Source organism: Gymnogyps californianus, chromosome 6 (genome assembly GCF_018139145.2).
Source record: "Gymnogyps californianus isolate 813 chromosome 6, ASM1813914v2, whole genome shotgun sequence".
Lineage (NCBI taxonomy): Eukaryota > Metazoa > Chordata > Aves > Accipitriformes > Cathartidae > Gymnogyps > Gymnogyps californianus.
This window is the reverse complement of record NC_059476.1, coordinates 274,901-290,055: the sequence shown is the minus strand read 5'-3', so window position 1 is coordinate 290,055 and position 15,155 is coordinate 274,901. Positions and strand designations below refer to the sequence as shown.

General features: G+C 52.9%; 2 protein-coding genes across 2 annotated transcripts in view; one reads left to right on the top strand and one right to left on the bottom strand.

Moving 5' to 3' along the window:
- Positions 1–4,742, top strand: part of INPP5A (inositol polyphosphate-5-phosphatase A) — a 260,559-nt gene extending 255,817 nt beyond the window's left edge. Inside the window, exons 14-16 of the mRNA XM_050898952.1 lie at positions 3,100–3,168; positions 4,497–4,584; positions 4,678–4,742. Coding sequence (XP_050754909.1) covers positions 3,100–3,168; positions 4,497–4,577 — 150 coding nt within the window. The 3' untranslated portion in view covers positions 4,578–4,584; positions 4,678–4,742. The remainder of the gene's footprint in view (positions 1–3,099; positions 3,169–4,496; positions 4,585–4,677) is intronic.
- A 4,623-nt stretch (positions 4,743–9,365) lies between these two features.
- NKX6-2 (NK6 homeobox 2) lies at positions 9,366–12,415 on the bottom strand. The gene is made up of 3 exons (XM_050899260.1): positions 11,656–12,415; positions 11,058–11,230; positions 9,366–10,188 (listed from the first exon to the last, which is right to left on the bottom strand). The coding sequence occupies exons 1-3, from the start codon at positions 12,068–12,070 to the stop codon at positions 9,940–9,942; spliced, it is 837 nt and encodes a 278-aa protein (XP_050755217.1). The 5' UTR covers positions 12,071–12,415; the 3' UTR covers positions 9,366–9,939.
- Between the last annotated feature and the right edge of the window lie 2,740 nt (positions 12,416–15,155).

Here is a 15,155-nt window from a genome sequence, read left to right as displayed (position 1 = left end):
GTTATCTGGCTGACCAGACCGTATGACTGTCTCATACATAACAGACTTACCAAACCCAAAATTGCCCAAAGGCACGTGTCTGTATGTTCCTGTGTTACTAATGCAGTTTAATGGGAGTGAATTGCAGAAAATAATCTTTGCAAATAACTCCATATTCTACAGCTTCATGGCTTTTTTTTTCTGTTTAAATTAATGAAACCCTTGAAACTTGCTCTCCTGAAGTTTATAACCTTCTGTTTCTCTCTCTCATCAGGGTTATTTATCTCATGATTAGACTGTTTGCTTTGCAGTATATAACTCACTGAAAGGCTGAGAACATTTTTCCATAGCTACTCAAATTTCAATTCGATGTACTTCCTCACACATTTTAATGTGTAAGAAGTGTCTGCATGATATCTTGAAGTTTCGCCCAAAATTTTAGACAATGCATGTACTGCAGTATTTAATAAAAAAAATTGTGAAGCTAAGAGGACTACAGGCTTTATAGTAAAATAGTAATGTCAAAACCAGTGTTACTTGATTCTTATACAGAAATATCATATGAAAAAGTGAGACTTTACCCAAAATATTACAGATAGTACTTGGCGCCCATGAAATTCCTAAAGAACAAAGGATTAAAACCGTGGAAAGAGCGGCCAATGAGGGAAGATTTTTTTTTTTTTAAGCTATGAATAAGGAGATAGAAGTGTACACAAAGGCTTGAAGAGTGTAAACAGTACAGAGGGAAAGGAATTCTTTCAGATTATCTAGGGGGGTATAACTTGGATATAATGGGAGAAAATTAAACAAAGGAAAACAAAGTTAGAGCATTAAAGAAATTTGTAACTGTGAGGTCACTGAGCCCAATTTCTTAGTCTCCATGGAACAGAAACCCAGTCAGTTGGATCATTCAAAGCTTACATTTAAAAAATGCATATAATTTTGTCTCTGCAGCTTTGCATTTGCAAATTATGAGCATGCAGTTTGGGACATCTCCAGAAACATCTATGCAAAATTACAGATGTAGATGAGGCCAAACTGGCATGGTTGTTTAACTCAGTGAGTCTATACCAATAAAGGAATTAGCTTATCCAGCCCAAAACCAAACTGTAATTCTGGCCCATAAAACTTAATGAAAATATTCGGTAGAAAAGAATGCTGAACTGATAGAGGAAAGGGTAAAATGACCTTACAAGTTTTTGTGGTTCTACACAGTAAGCAGTATTTGCCTTGCTATTGAGAATTTATTCCATTGCAGGGACTTAGGCTTTGGAGCTTTAAAAGGAACTGTGAAGAAAGTAAAAGCAAATTTTAATTAACTGTTTACATTTTAACAAATCCTTAAAATATAAAAGTATATGAATTTGTTAAGAATTTTTGGTTGTAACTAGCTATTCAGTATTCTTATGAAGGTAATTATTTTGCTGTATTAATTTTTCTTATAGGCAAATAAAGAATTTATTTGTCTGTCTTAGCAATTCTATATTTTATTACAAACAAAAGTTGTAGTAAATCTGCATTTTAATCCTATGTAAAGATTAGTATCCTATGTAAAGGATAGGATGCACAAATTGCCACACTGCACAGTGTGTTCAGCTACACAGTAGGCATTACAGATTGTACAGACATGGGGCTGTAAACAGCTTTCATGCAACATCATCTATCATGCTATGGTCGGTTACCTCACCATCATGTTATTTTATGCTTCCTGAGCCCTAAAACACCAAAGGTTGCCCACTGCTAGGGAGTTGTGTTGATGCCTGATAGCATGAAGTAATGAATGCTCAGCCAAGTGTATATTGTTTCTGCTTGTGCACCGCTGTAATTTGTTTATCTGTCTAAAGATTATGCAGTTGAAAATCCACAATTTTATGCTGCCTTTGTAAATTATCAAGTCGCTTTTGATGAATGTATCCCCACTTCCGATGCTAGTGGCATTATGATCTTGAGATATTGGAAAGTGCTCATGCATACAATGCAGAAGGTTATGTTTTTATATTTTTGGCAGACAACCGTGCTATAAAGTAAATCTGACCTTAAGCTTCCTTACTGCATTAAAGATAATTCAGTTTTAACTTTATAGTCCTAAATGCTACTGTTTATATAAAGTTATTGCCCAGTCAAACTTGACTGATTACAGATGAGAAAGTCTTGACTGTTTCATACAAAATAAATTAGTATTGCCAACTAGTTTAAAGCACGCCTATGATTGTAGTAGAGACTTGAGAGTGTGCAGATTGCAGATTTAATTAGCTTATAGGAATTGTTTAGCATAATAAGAAATTGTCTTGTATGGCAACGTATTTGTATTTATTCCTGAAGTACTGTGCTAGAGAATCAAAACAGATTCTCAAAAATCGCGTTTATTGCAAATGGCAGAAAGATGAGTACATTTTGTTATTCATTAAGCTACAAATGCTAAAGAAGTCAGTGTATAAGGATAAAGTTCAACATGGAACAAAATGAAAGCAATTCATAATGGAGACTGGAGGAATGTCAGCTTTCATTTGCCGATTTTCTTAAAATCATGTAATGCTTTTTTTAAGATTAAGAAATGTATCTCATAGAAATGGTTAAAGATTATACTCATAAACTGTAAATATTTCATCTCTCTGAACATTTAAAGTCACCTATATGATGAAATCAAATGCTCTTATAAGGCAATGTGGATTGCATTTAATTCCAAGAACAACATATATCGCACCTAATTCATTAAAAATTGTGTGTTGTTCTTAAAAAAGGACTGGCCAAATGTGCTAGCTGCATTTGACTGGCAAAAGGCTGGAATGCAATCGTAACTGAGTCATTTGTTTCATCTATCCAAGTGTTACTCACTAAAATTTCTTGAGGTCCCAGAAGGAAGGAGTAGATGCAGTGATTTCCTGAGTTATTTTACGTGGACAAACTGCAGAGATTACTGCAAGCAGTACCGGACACAAAAATTCATTCTATATGGTTTTTCTCTGGAGAAGCCAAGCAAAGATGTGTTAGTATCACTTCATTCAGAAACTGATTTGAACTATTTGCATAAATTATTTCCGTATTTCTTTCTGTTTCTGTAAGCTGGAGAATACTTTCACTGACTAGTGTTTTGTTGTGTTTTGGGTTTTTTTTAACTAGTCAGAAAATGATGAGAAGATAGTAATATATGACCACATTGGGCCAAATGTCTGCATGGGGGATCACAAGGTAATTAAATTAAACATTTTACTATTGTATCTTCTAAGTCTTTTTTATTAGGAAGGAGAATGTATGCACTAGTTTCTGTTAATTTTATGTTTAAGTCAGCTGTATCTCTGTCCTATTTTTAATTTAAAGCCTCGAAAATGTTTTAAAGTTGAATTCAACTGAAATCAGCCGGTATACTAGAGTAGATACTTGTATGAAATCAAATAAAGAACAGGATGATGTGCGCTAGAATGAAAGCATGATACAGTACAAAATGAAGAGGAGCAACTGTCTGTGCACTTATGACTATTCTTGTAAAACAAAAGTATTTTCACTGGGTTATCAAAATTGCTTCCAAAACATAGCTTCAATTAAGTTGGTGCCTAGCTGCTTATTAGTAAAATAACATATTGGCAGTTCCATATTTAAGCAACAAGTGAGAAAAAGGATATAGAATTACATAAATACCAGTTGTTAAAGTGAAGAAAAAGACATGAATTTTACAAACCGTCTTCTCTGCGGAAGATACCAGATGGAAAGCTAAGTTAGAAATACAGCAAAACTGAGTATTTGCATTCTTTGAAAAAAGCTGATCGAAGAGTAGGCGGTAACCTCTGAAAGCCTATACAAAAACTGTATAAAACCTATATAAAAACTCAACTGGAAACTTGCAAAAACTTGTAAACTGTATGACAGTGGTAATGTATCAGTCCTAGAGACAGTGCTAAGGCTCTTGAATGATAATTCAGTGACGGATAATAGGTAATTACGTGTGTGTATGCATGTAGACACGTAAATCCAAACTGACAAATGTATACCCATATTTACTTTCACGGTCAGAGTTCTTGTGAGAGAGAGTATTGTTTTTCTAAGGAAGGATGCACTTAAGATATCTGGTCCAGAATCATCCCAGTCAGATTTTAAAATACAGAAGTTTACTAACCTCTCCAGTAAAATGAAGAGTTCAGTGCGCCAGCCGCTGAAGGACAGCCAGTTCAGAAACAGTAATTTTTGTTTCCTTTGTCACCAGTGTACTTAACGTGAATTTTTTTAGCATGGCTCTTTCAGTGGAGCTAATTCTGTGATAAAAGGGAGTTGTGTTTGCGACCCAATCCTCTTCCCATGGAAATCAGTGGCAAATTTTCCCTTAGATTTCAATGGGAGCAGAGATCTGTAAGGAGATGATGTAGTTCTCTTGTGCATTTTGTAGTTAGATTAATCCAAACAATTATTGCATCATTTTGTTTCCAGTCTTAGAGGAATTTTTGTTGTGTTTACTACTGACTGTAAAAAAAAAAAAAGTTTATATTTCAAATGTGTAACTTCTATTTTTCCCTAACTTGCTGCAGCCTGTGTTCCTGTCCTTTCGAATAGCTGCTGGGGCAGGTAAACCTATTGCAAATGTGCACAAGTGTTGTGTCGTGCAGTGATGTGGTGGTAAATATCATTTTTTTCCTTTCCGTTTATATTTTCTACATCATTTCCCCTGTGTTTATTTTTCTTTTTAAAAAAATGCCAATTCTGCAACAGGAAAAAGATGCCTACGAAATGAGAAGATTTTCCGTGAAACCACACTGTAGCAAGGAGGGGAAGGAATACGCAGTATACTGAAATACATAATCGTAACAACTGTATTGATAAATCAAGTCCCGAGTGCCACATTTTTAGACTGCTGATCGTACACTATGCTTCAGCATCTGGACTCTGTTCGAGAAAAGCCTCACATACCTCACTGTCTTGTATGTTCATGTGACATCAAGTAGAAATGTGGAATTATTTTTTATATATATGTCACAATTCTGTTGCCAAAACTCTAAATAGACAGCAGAGATGTTATGTATTTTAGATTTCACAACTTTCAACTTTTAATAAGTGTTTGTCAATGTGGAAAAGCTATTTCAGCATATTATAAACTTTTAAAGGTGTCATGCCTAACATTATATATCTTTACCACTTTGGGGTTTTGTACATTGGATTGTATAGATAGAGATATTGATGGTTTTAAATGGTATTTTCTTTGTTGACCAAGGCTTATGGTTTGTGTTTTAGTTTTAGTATTTTGTTTTTCATTTTTATAATTTTTTTCTCATGTTATTTACTATACTGCCATGTTACATGGTTTTTGAATCACACAGCAGCTGCTTTCTATACATACATATATATGTGTGTGTATATATATATGTATGTATGTGTATATATACACAGATATATAAATAATTTATAAACCTGACCAAAACTTACGCTAAATATACTTCCCAATATGAATGCTTGAGAGTGCCATATCAGCAGTTAGTGTTGGAGTCTTAGCAGGTTTAGTTAAGTGTACATCAACAACCAACATTTATATAATAAATAATATATAGCAGTGCCATCCTGGATACAGATATATAGCATACTATATAGCACATATATTAGCAGTTTCACTTTGTTACTCCTATAATCCCTTCTTTCTATGTAATATTAAGGATTGAATGTGAAGTTCTTAGCTAGGTTTGGGTGTAACTTTCCAGAATTTTGTAAACTGTTTTTGTCCGTCTTTTGTTACTGTTTTATGGTGCCAAGTATTCTATATTGAAACAATAACGACATGGGAGAAGAAAATAATAGTCTGCTTCAGGTAGCAACTGTATTGGACACAGACTGTATTTATACAGTGTTAAAGAAAAAAAAACAACTGTAAATTTTCCTGGTTAGTAGCTCAGTGCAGCCTACAATATAATCTTGTTACGAACATTTTTCTCCCACTACTAAATACAACATTAAAAGGTGATTAGGGAGTCTGTTGATGAAACACAAATGTATGTTTTATTGATTTAATTTAGAACACTACAGAGTTCATGGACTGCGTGATGGCATTAGATTGATGCTTGATTTTGGTATAAATCACTACCATTGAAAATGATTTGATGTCCGCTTGCAGAGTGTGTTCTCAACAGTACAATCTGGGTTTATATTAAGTACTGTTGCCCAAAGGGTGTCTGCAGCTCTGTATTGTTATTGTGCCATGTTGCATTATAACCACACAGTAATTCTATTTAAGCGAACTCAACTCATGATAACTTTGAAGGCCTTTAGAAATGAGTACTCTGGTTCTCAAGCAATAAAACTAATCATGGTGAATATGGCTGTGTCTGTCCCTTTAATTTGGGCATTGGGGATTACAGGGAAATTATTAAATTGTCACATTTCTTATTAATGAGTTACCTTTTAATCTCCTGCCAATTAACAGGGTTATTTTTCACATGAAAACCTGTATAATAGAACGCAGTTCCAGTGTTAATCAAAACACAATGCAAACCGAGGAAAAGGCATTTAGGAGTTTGTATTAGAGTGCTAATGTACAGAGAGTAATACAACTTTATGAGCTATTCATGAGATGCCAGTCCCCAGCAGTTCAATAAATATGCCACCATAAACTCCTTCATGATTATCTCTGGTGTTAGAAAAAGACTACGGCCTTTTCAAACTCAGACTGAAGCCTCATTTATAGATAAACTCGCCAGAGCTATAAACTGCAAGACCGTAAATAGCCCTAATCCATCTAGAGGCGTGAGTTACACAGGTGACCTGTCAAGGAAATTTGTTGAAAGAGTCTCAAATTTAACCCACAGAAATTCATAAGACGCAACTCCGGCATTTAAACAAAACCCAGAGGCGTTGTCTCGGGAAGGTGCGAGGCTCACAGGGCGAGCAGGGCTGCAGGGATGTTCCCAGCTGCCGCTGGAGAGGGCACCGGGGAGGGTCCTGCCGCCGGGAAGGGCCCGGCTGCTCTCGCATTCCCTTCCGCTGAAGCCCATCTCCCCGAGACCTGCGGCCGCCGCCGGGCTCTGCCGGGCGGGGAGGCGGCCGCGGCCCCGGCCCCCGCCGCGTTAGCCCGGCGGAGGCGGCACGAAGCCACCCTGTTCTATAAAAAGACCCTCATCACCGAATACAGATTTCCGAGTTCCTGGGGGCGCATTTCGTTTAAAGAAATACGGAAGGGAGCAGGTGTGAATAATCCGACTTTCAAGTGCGGGTACTTTTTTATCCTGTCCTTTTCCCTTAGGAGCCAGGAAACCGGCTCCGGTTCGTCGCTGCGGTTCCAGCGTCCTGTCTCAGTATGTTCAAAGCCGAGGCGAAGATTAATTCCTAAACTTGATTTACTCCGTCTGTAACCGTGGTACAACTCGAGCGAGGTCTCGCCAACCCGCTGCTTTCAGTGAGTAAGAATTTGCAGGACCCCCCGCCCCGCTTCCCCCGAAATAAGGAGCTGCCCTGACAGAAAGGCGAGGATCCGAGTGAAATAAATCAAAGCGAGCGAACCGCACGGCCCGGAGCGGCGGCACCTGCATCCCGGGGGGGAGCGGCGCTCGGCGGCCGCAGAGCCGGGACGGGACGCCGGGGGGCGGCTCCGTGGCGGGGAGGCCCCGGCCCCGGCCCCGGCCCCGGTCCCGGCCCCGGCCCCGGCCCCGGCCGCGCTGACGGGGCCGCCGAGCGGAGTCAGAGCCAGAACCGGCGCCGGTCCCGCTCCTCCGCGGCCCCTTCGCACAGCGGGAGCCGCACCGACGCGGGCAAGGGGCGCCGTGAGGGGCCGCGGCCCCCGCCACAGCCACCGGGCGGCAGCGGCTGCGGGCCGAGCGGCGGCAGGCCCCGGCCCGCGGCCCAGCGCTTGGCCGCTGCGCGATCGGCGGGCGGCCCCGCCGGCCTGGAGCGCTGCGCGGGCCGCGCAGAGGGGCCGGCGGGGGCCGCAGCTCCTGCTCCCCGGGGCCTGGCCCCGTCGGGCTGGCGGACAGAGGCGGGCCGGCCCCATCCGTCCGCGGTGCGGGGAGCTCGGGAGCGCCAGCCCGGCCCGGCGCCGCGGAAGGCGGCTGCAGGGCGGCGCGGCTGCGGTACGGGAGGCACCGGGCCTCGCAACCGCCCGTAGCTGCCCCGTAACCGTCCCGCCGCTCCGCGCCGGGGGTCGGTTCCCTCCGCTGGCTGCCGGGCAAGTGAAGCAGGGCCGGCCTGCAGTGCGGCCGTTGCATTTGCTCAGGCTGCGAAGCAGTAGCTAAGACACGGGAGGAAAAGAATGCCTCATTCATTTTAAAAAAATGGCAAAAAAGGCAGCTGACGACGAAGCTGGCTTACACCCATCAGGCCTCAAATATGCCCGAGAGGAGAAGAGCAGAGCCTTGGGCAGCTGCAAGGCACCTCGACGGCTGCGTAATTACCTGGCTCTCGTTATGAGCAGGTCGTAAACTCAACCTGCAGGTGCCGGGAGGCTGCTGCTGTGTCTGCGGGCCGAGGCTCGCGTTCCCGGGAGCTCGGCAGGAAGGCGAGGGAGGGAGATGGTGCTTGTAGACCTCCACCGCTAAGCTCAGCGAGTTCGCCTTCGGGTTTTTCGCAGCGGCCGGTGTCCGGGTAGTGCAGCGGGACGTGTCCCAGCCCCTGCCTCCCCCCTCACCGGCGCAGATCCCGTAACCTGCCGGCGGTCACCGAAACGCTTTTGGTGCCAGGAACGGGCGCGGTCCGGGCCCCTGCACACGGCAGGTTGAAGGCTGCACGTTCAGCCCCGCGTGTCTCTCCTCTCCGGGGAGCGGTGTCCCAGCCCGCGGGCTCCCGTGCGGCAGTGAGCCCTGCTCCCGGCGGTGCCATCGGGACAGCCGTCCTCCGCCCGCACTCAGGGCCCGGGGCGCTCCCGCCTCAGCCCGCCGGCCCCGGGCCGCCGCGGCGCCTCCTTTTCCCCTCGCGGAGTGGCGTGCGGGGCCCGGCGGGGCCAGGCACCCGGCTGCGGGCGGGCGCCGGCCGGCGGGGCGGGGGCCGCGGGCCCCGAGGCTGCGGCCCGGCGGGGCGGTTGCGGCGGGGCCGGCAGGCCCGGGCCGCCCGGAGCGGGGAGGCGGCGGCGGCGGCCAGGTGCGCGGCCAGCCGGGCCCGGGAAGGCCGCACCGCCGCCCGACCCCGCGGCTCCGCCGTGGCAGAGGAGCCGGGGGAAGCGCCGGGGCCAGGCGAGGGCAGGCGCCGGCCGACCCTCCCCGGCGAGCGGGTCGGGCGAGAGCGGCCCTAAGAATTCGGGCCCCCGCACTCGTGAAGCGAAAGGCAGAAACCACGCTGCAACAGGTACGGCGAGCGCCCTGCCCTGCGCTCCCCCGCGCCGCTGTTCTCCGCGAAGCCTCCCCCAGCTCGGCAGCGGTGCCCCGGCCGCCCCCGAAAATGAGTAAGGCGGCGAGAAACCGGCTAAAGGAGAAGCTTGTTAAATAATTTATTGGTTTATACAAAGTCTGTCCAACCCCTGTGGAGACGTTATTTCATCCCAATGTAAAAGCAAGTGTCCATTTTTCTCTCGTGCTTCTTTGGGTTGCTCTTTTGATATTATTAAGCATAAAATCCGGAGGCAGGAAAAATCAAACCGCCAAAACACTGAGTAGAGGGAGTGAAAGAAAACAGCCGTTTTTACACTAGAAATATACATCACAAAATCTGAAATTTACTATATACAAAGTGGCTGAGCTTGAATTTGGCGATCCATACAAAACGTAACAAAATCTGATTGTTAGGAGCAGGAAATCGGCAAGGCGGCTGAAAGAAAGAGGGGCAAACCTTAAAGGGACACAAAACAAGAACAAAAAGTTGGAAAAATTCCTCTGAAATTTACATCGATGAGAAGGAAAATAATTTCATAACTTATTCTGTAAAAAATATATACATTTCACATACATCTTAAGCTGTACAACACACCACTTTAAACATCCAGTTACAATTCACCTCTGTCGCGGTGCCCACCGCGGCGGCTCGCCCGGCCGCGGCCGCCCGCAGCAGCCGTCGGTGCCCGCCCCCTCACAAGGTGTCCGAGCTGGTGCTGCAGGGGCTGACGAGGGACAGGTTCGTGGATTTGTGCTTTTTCAATAGCCTCGTGATTTTCTCGTCGTCTGAGTTGGGGTCCAGGGGCTTGTTGTATTCGTCATCGTCCTCATTGTCCGAGCTCTCCTTCAGCTTCTCCGTCTCCGAGTCGTGCTTCTTCTTCGCCGAGGCCATCTCCGCCGCGTGCCGCTTCCGCCACTTGGTCCGTCTGTTCTGGAACCAGACCTGGGCACCGGCACCGGGCACGGCTCAGCCCCGCCGCCGCGCCGCTCCCCCTCCCCCCCCCCCGCCGTCCCCCGACGGCGGGACCGGGCCGCGGCCGCCCCTTCCCGCCAGCGCGGGGCTCCGGGCGCGGCGGGGCAGCAGCCCCGTGCGGGGCAGGAGGCCGGAGAGCGGAGCCGCCGCCGCTGGGCGACAGCGCGGGGAGCGGCACGGCCGCGGGGCCCCCGGAGAGCAGCGGGGAGGGGGCTTGCGGCCACAGGCTGGGGTCACCGGCCCCGCTCCTCCGGGGATGCCGCCAGCCGGAGCTGTGCGACAGCGAAAGCAGCCGTTTCGCGGAACAGTCATCTGTTGAAAACGGAATACGGTGGCCAGAAAAATAAGGATTTTTGGCTCCCAGTGCACTTCAGCGCTTCGGTGCACCTGAAGGCTTTGCTAAAAAATTTGCGTGGTTATGCAAGGTAAAGTTGTGCCAATTACTGGACACGATCTCCGTTGAAAAATGACCCGTTGAAAGCAATTACCTGCGGGGGGCTTTTTAGTTTGTTTGTTTTTTGTTGGTTTTGTTTTTTTTTTTAAGAGAGAGATATATATATAAAAAATTTCTATTTTTCTTAAATCGTTTGCAGCACGAAGATCTCTAAGCACACGTTAAGTTATGTAGAAATTGGCCTAAAATCTATCCAATATCCAAATGTAATCCAAATTACGATTGACTTAAAAAAGAAATCCCTGTACGGCTGTACAGTTTTCCTGGTCGCTGATAATGACTGCAAAAGCAAAAAGTGACAGCGCTGCCGCGGCGGCGAGCGGGAGGCGGCGGCCGGGAGAGCCCCTGCCCGGCCCGTGGCCCCGGCGCGCCCGCGGGGACCTACCTTCACTTGGCTCTCGGTCATCCCTAAGGAATAGGCGAGGCGGGCTCTCTCCGGTCCTGCCAGGTACTTCGTCTGCTCGAAGGTTTTCTCCAAAGCAAAAATCTGCTGCCCAGAGAAAGTCGGTCGCGAGTGCTTCTTCTTGCCGTCCTTGTCCAAAACCATTCCCGTCTGAGCTGAAAGCGGAGGAGAAACAGCTCCGTCAGAGACGGGGTCCGCGCCGATCCCAGCTCGGAGCCGGCTCTCCGCCCGGCGCTACGGGGGGAGCGGGCTGCGGCGGGGCTGCTTCGGCTGTCCGCCGCCGCTACGACGCCGCTGGCTCTAGAGCAGGATTCGGTCCGGGGACGTCCCAGGGGGGCCGCGGCGGGCCGAGGCGACCGGCCCCGGCCCGCCTCCGGGCCTGCCTGCAGGGCGCCGCGCCCGCCGCCTCCGCCGGGCCGTCCGCCCCGTCTACCGCGCTCGCCCGCCGGCCGCCCGGGGCGCGGGGCCGCCCTGGCTCCCGGCGCCTCGCTCGGCGGAGCCGGGCCGGACCCCGGGCCGCCCGCCGGGCCGGCACCCCGGGCCGCGCTCCCCGCGCCCCGCCGGAACCGGCCGCACTTACCGGGACAGGCGAGCCGGGGGTCTCTCCAGGGAGAGCCCTGCACCACTCCCGGCCAGAAAATGGGCGGCCGCCCCGGCAGCTCCGCCAGCGGCTTCGGGTAGCGGGAGACGGCCGCGGGGTTGAAGTACATGCCCGCCGAGGCCGCCAGTCCGTTGATGCGGGGCAGCCCGCCCAGCAGGTTGCTGGCGGTGCCCACCGGCCGCCCCAGGATGTCGCTTATTCCGTGCGGCGTCCCCAAGGGGAGCTGCGTGTTGAGTCCGCCCAGGGCCGGCGCCTTGAAGCCGGAGGGGTTCTGCAGGGTGTAGGGGAAGAGGGAGGTCTTCATCTCGGCCATGTTGTGCAGCGCGGCCAGCGGCGTACTGCTGAGGACGAACGCGCTCTGGCGATTAGCATCCATCTGCCCCACCGCTAACATTTGTGGTCATCAATGAGCGCGGGTCCTTCTCCAACCACGCAGGCAGCCGCCCTGTTGTAAGCCCAGGCTCGGAGCGCCGGCCGCGGGCGGGACGGGCTCTTCTCTGCTTGCAGGTTCAAAGCAACAGCAAGTACCAAAGTTTGCTGGGAGCAGGGAAACCCCAGCGCTCCTCCGCCCGCCCCCCGCAGCTCGGCGACGCGCACCGCGAACTTCCAGGCTGGAGAGCGGTGAAAGCCAAGTCGGGGCCAGCACGGCAGAGCGGCGGAGGGGGAGTCCCGGGGAGAAGAGCCCCCCGCCGGCGGAGCGTCCCCGGCAGCCTGCGGCTCCTGCGCTCCGCGCGGGGCCCAGCGGGAGGGGGGCGCGGGACGGGCCGGGCCGGTCGGTCGGTCTGGCCGCCGCTGGCCTGGGCTCCGCGCCTCGCCTCGGCCGCGTGTCCCGGCGGCGGCAGCGGGGGACCCTGCGCGCCGCGCCCCGGGGCGCAGATAACCGCGCGGGCACCTGCGAGCTCCGCGCCCATTGGGCGGCCGCCTCCCCGCGCCGCCGCCGCGGCCCAATCGGCGGGCGGCGAGCGCCCCCACCGCGACACGTCACCGCCGGGCCGGGCGGCCCCCGGGCGCCGTGGGAGCGCGCGGAGCCGCACGTGGCCGCGCCGCGGCCGACGGGACCCCCTCCCCCCAACCCCCCAGCCCCCAGCCCCCCGCCCTCCCGCCGGGACCCCCGCCCGGGCCCGCGCCCCGCCCGCCGCGGCACCCGCCGCCGTCAGCCCCGCCGCGCCCCGCTCCGGGCTCGCCCCCACCGCCGCCCCCGCCGCTCGCCTCCCCTCGTCCTCGGCCCGCGGCGTGGCACGCAGCGGGCGCCTGGGGAGGCGGCCGCGCCGTCCCGCCCGCCGCGTCGGGCCCTTCCCGCCGGGCGGCGGGCCCCGCCGCGGAGCCCGCGAGGGCTGGGCTCCGGGAGGCCTGCCCGCGTCGGCGGGGCCGGGAGGGCGGCCCGCGGGGCCCGCCGGGCGCCGCTCGGGTGGCGGAGGACGGCGGCTCAGCTGCCCCGGGGCTGCGGAGCGGGGGGAGCGGAGCGTTACTTCGCGGCCCGAGGGCTGTGTTGTCGGGTAATCGGGTCCGTCTTCAGCGGCGCGGCAGCCGCTCCCCTTGCCTGGGAGTCGAACGTTTAAAGCACGGTCATGAGCGGGATCTTACGTCCTGGGAGTGACTGCTGGGCGCAGCTTGCTTTGTGGCCGGCTCTCAAAGGCACTGGCAGCGGAGAGGTCCTCCTGTCGAGACCGGTCGGGGAGGGATAGCCCCCCGTCTTTAAAGGGGGAAAAAATGGCTGTTACATCATCGCGGAACGAAGCTCGTTCGCACAAATAAAATTACCACTGGTATTCTTCCTAATCGAAAACGTGCTTACTTGTCAAGAAAAGAAGAATTCGGATTTGAGGTTTTTATAGAAAATAATTCCGGAAACGGGGTTTGTAGTACGTTCTTCGCCTTACAACTGCCTTCTCCTACGTTTTTGACGCATTGGTAACCAAGGAAAAGATTAACCACAACAAGTGGGGAACTAAAACTTTTCAAAGTGTTCACAAAGTAAACATGAATCGACTTCATCAGATCAGAGCAATTATTAAAACGCGTGGTCCTTTGGATGTAGTTACGTCTATCGTCAGAACCGTTTGCAGGGGAACAGGGTTTCGTTTAACCTGAAGCAGCAGCCCTAATGTCAGTGTAAGTTTGGGAAGTAATTACTCGGGCTCGATCAACGGTCTTTATTGTCAGACGCTGAACTTAGACATGATGTAACAGTCTGTGCGTCCCGTTATACGCATCCTCGTAAATAGCTTAACGTATAAACGTGAGATTAAAAACGACGCTGCCCTAAAGAAGGTTTAATAAACGACTTCATGGCTTTTTCCTCTCTCTATTGTAAACAGCAGCACCAAAGACAGCAGTAACGGGTTTATCAAGCTCCCCTGACCGAGCCCCGTCAGCTCTCTGTCCAGTCTCATTTCTGCAACGCCTGCGTCTATTGGGACGGAGCTGGCGAGTGCCATCTGCTCCCCGCTCCTCCGGCGCCGCTCGCGCTCACGGAGCCGCGGGAAGGCGTTGGAGGCGGCCCGGCGGCGGGGCGCGACCGGCCCCCCGCAAAGCCGCGGGCCCGCCCGGGGCGCGGGGGCGGCCCATCCCGGGCGGGCAGGGGCCGGCCCGCCGCCCCGCCCGGGGGCTGTCTCGGTCTCTGCCTGTGCCTCCCCCGCCGCACACCGCCGGGTTTCCGCCGCGGCGCCCCGGGCTCTTCCCCCGTCCCGCCGCCCTCCCCGCCCCCGCCGGCGGAGCTCGGGGCGGTGGAGCGCAAGCCGCGCCGTCTGCGCGTCCCCCCGCCGAGCACGCCGCCCCGCCCGCGGGTTTTCCGCCTCTGCATGCCAGCTGCGCAGCACTGACCGTTCCGGTTCGGCTAACGGGAGGGAAGCCTCTCCGCCCCGCGCCGGCGGGGGCCGGGCGCTAACCCAGACGCGCCGCGCAGGCAGCGAGCAGCCGTTCCCCGAGCAGCAGGCCCCGCCGGGACTCCGTTGCCCTGCACGGGACCGATGGAACAGGGTAAGAGCGCGGCCTCCGCCACCCCCGCGCCGGCGGGGCAGGACCGGCCGCCCCGACGGGCTCGTTCGCAGCCGGGCTGCGGTGCCGGCGGTGGGGTGGGCCCGGGGCGCCCCGGACCCGCGCCCGCAGCGCGGTGCCCGGCCGGACGGCCCGCCGCCCGCCCGCTGCGAGGTGGCAGCGGGGAGCGCCCTGCTTCCCCGGGGACACCGGAGAGTGTCCGTGTCCGTGTCCGTGTCCCGCCACCGCCCCGCTCCCGCGGGACGCTTCTCGGCTCCGGCTGCAGCCAGGAGCGCGCAGGCACCCGACGCGCCTTACCCCGGCCGCCTCTGGCAGCCGCGGCGGCTGCGTGGCTCTCCGGGGACCCGCTGCCCCGGAGCCCCGGCCCGCCCGCCGGGCCGGCCAGCAGCGGACGTCCGGCAGAGCAGCCTCTGTGCCGGCGGCCCGGCCGTGCGGGTCCCGAGGGGCAGATCCGGAACCCGTCTCCCGCTCCCGTCTTCTGG

Coding starts and splice junctions, on each gene's coding strand:
- NKX6-2 (XM_050899260.1), bottom strand. CDS start 12,070: ATGTTAGCGGTGGGGCAGATGGATGCTAATCGCCAGAGCGCGTTCGTC. Junction 11,231..11,655: donor CCCCCGGCTCGCCTGTCCCG/GTAAGTGCGGCC, acceptor CTCCGCTTTCAG/CTCAGACGGGAATGGTTTTG. Junction 10,189..11,057: donor TGACCGAGAGCCAAGTGAAG/GTAGGTCCCCGC, acceptor GCCGGTGCCCAG/GTCTGGTTCCAGAACAGACG.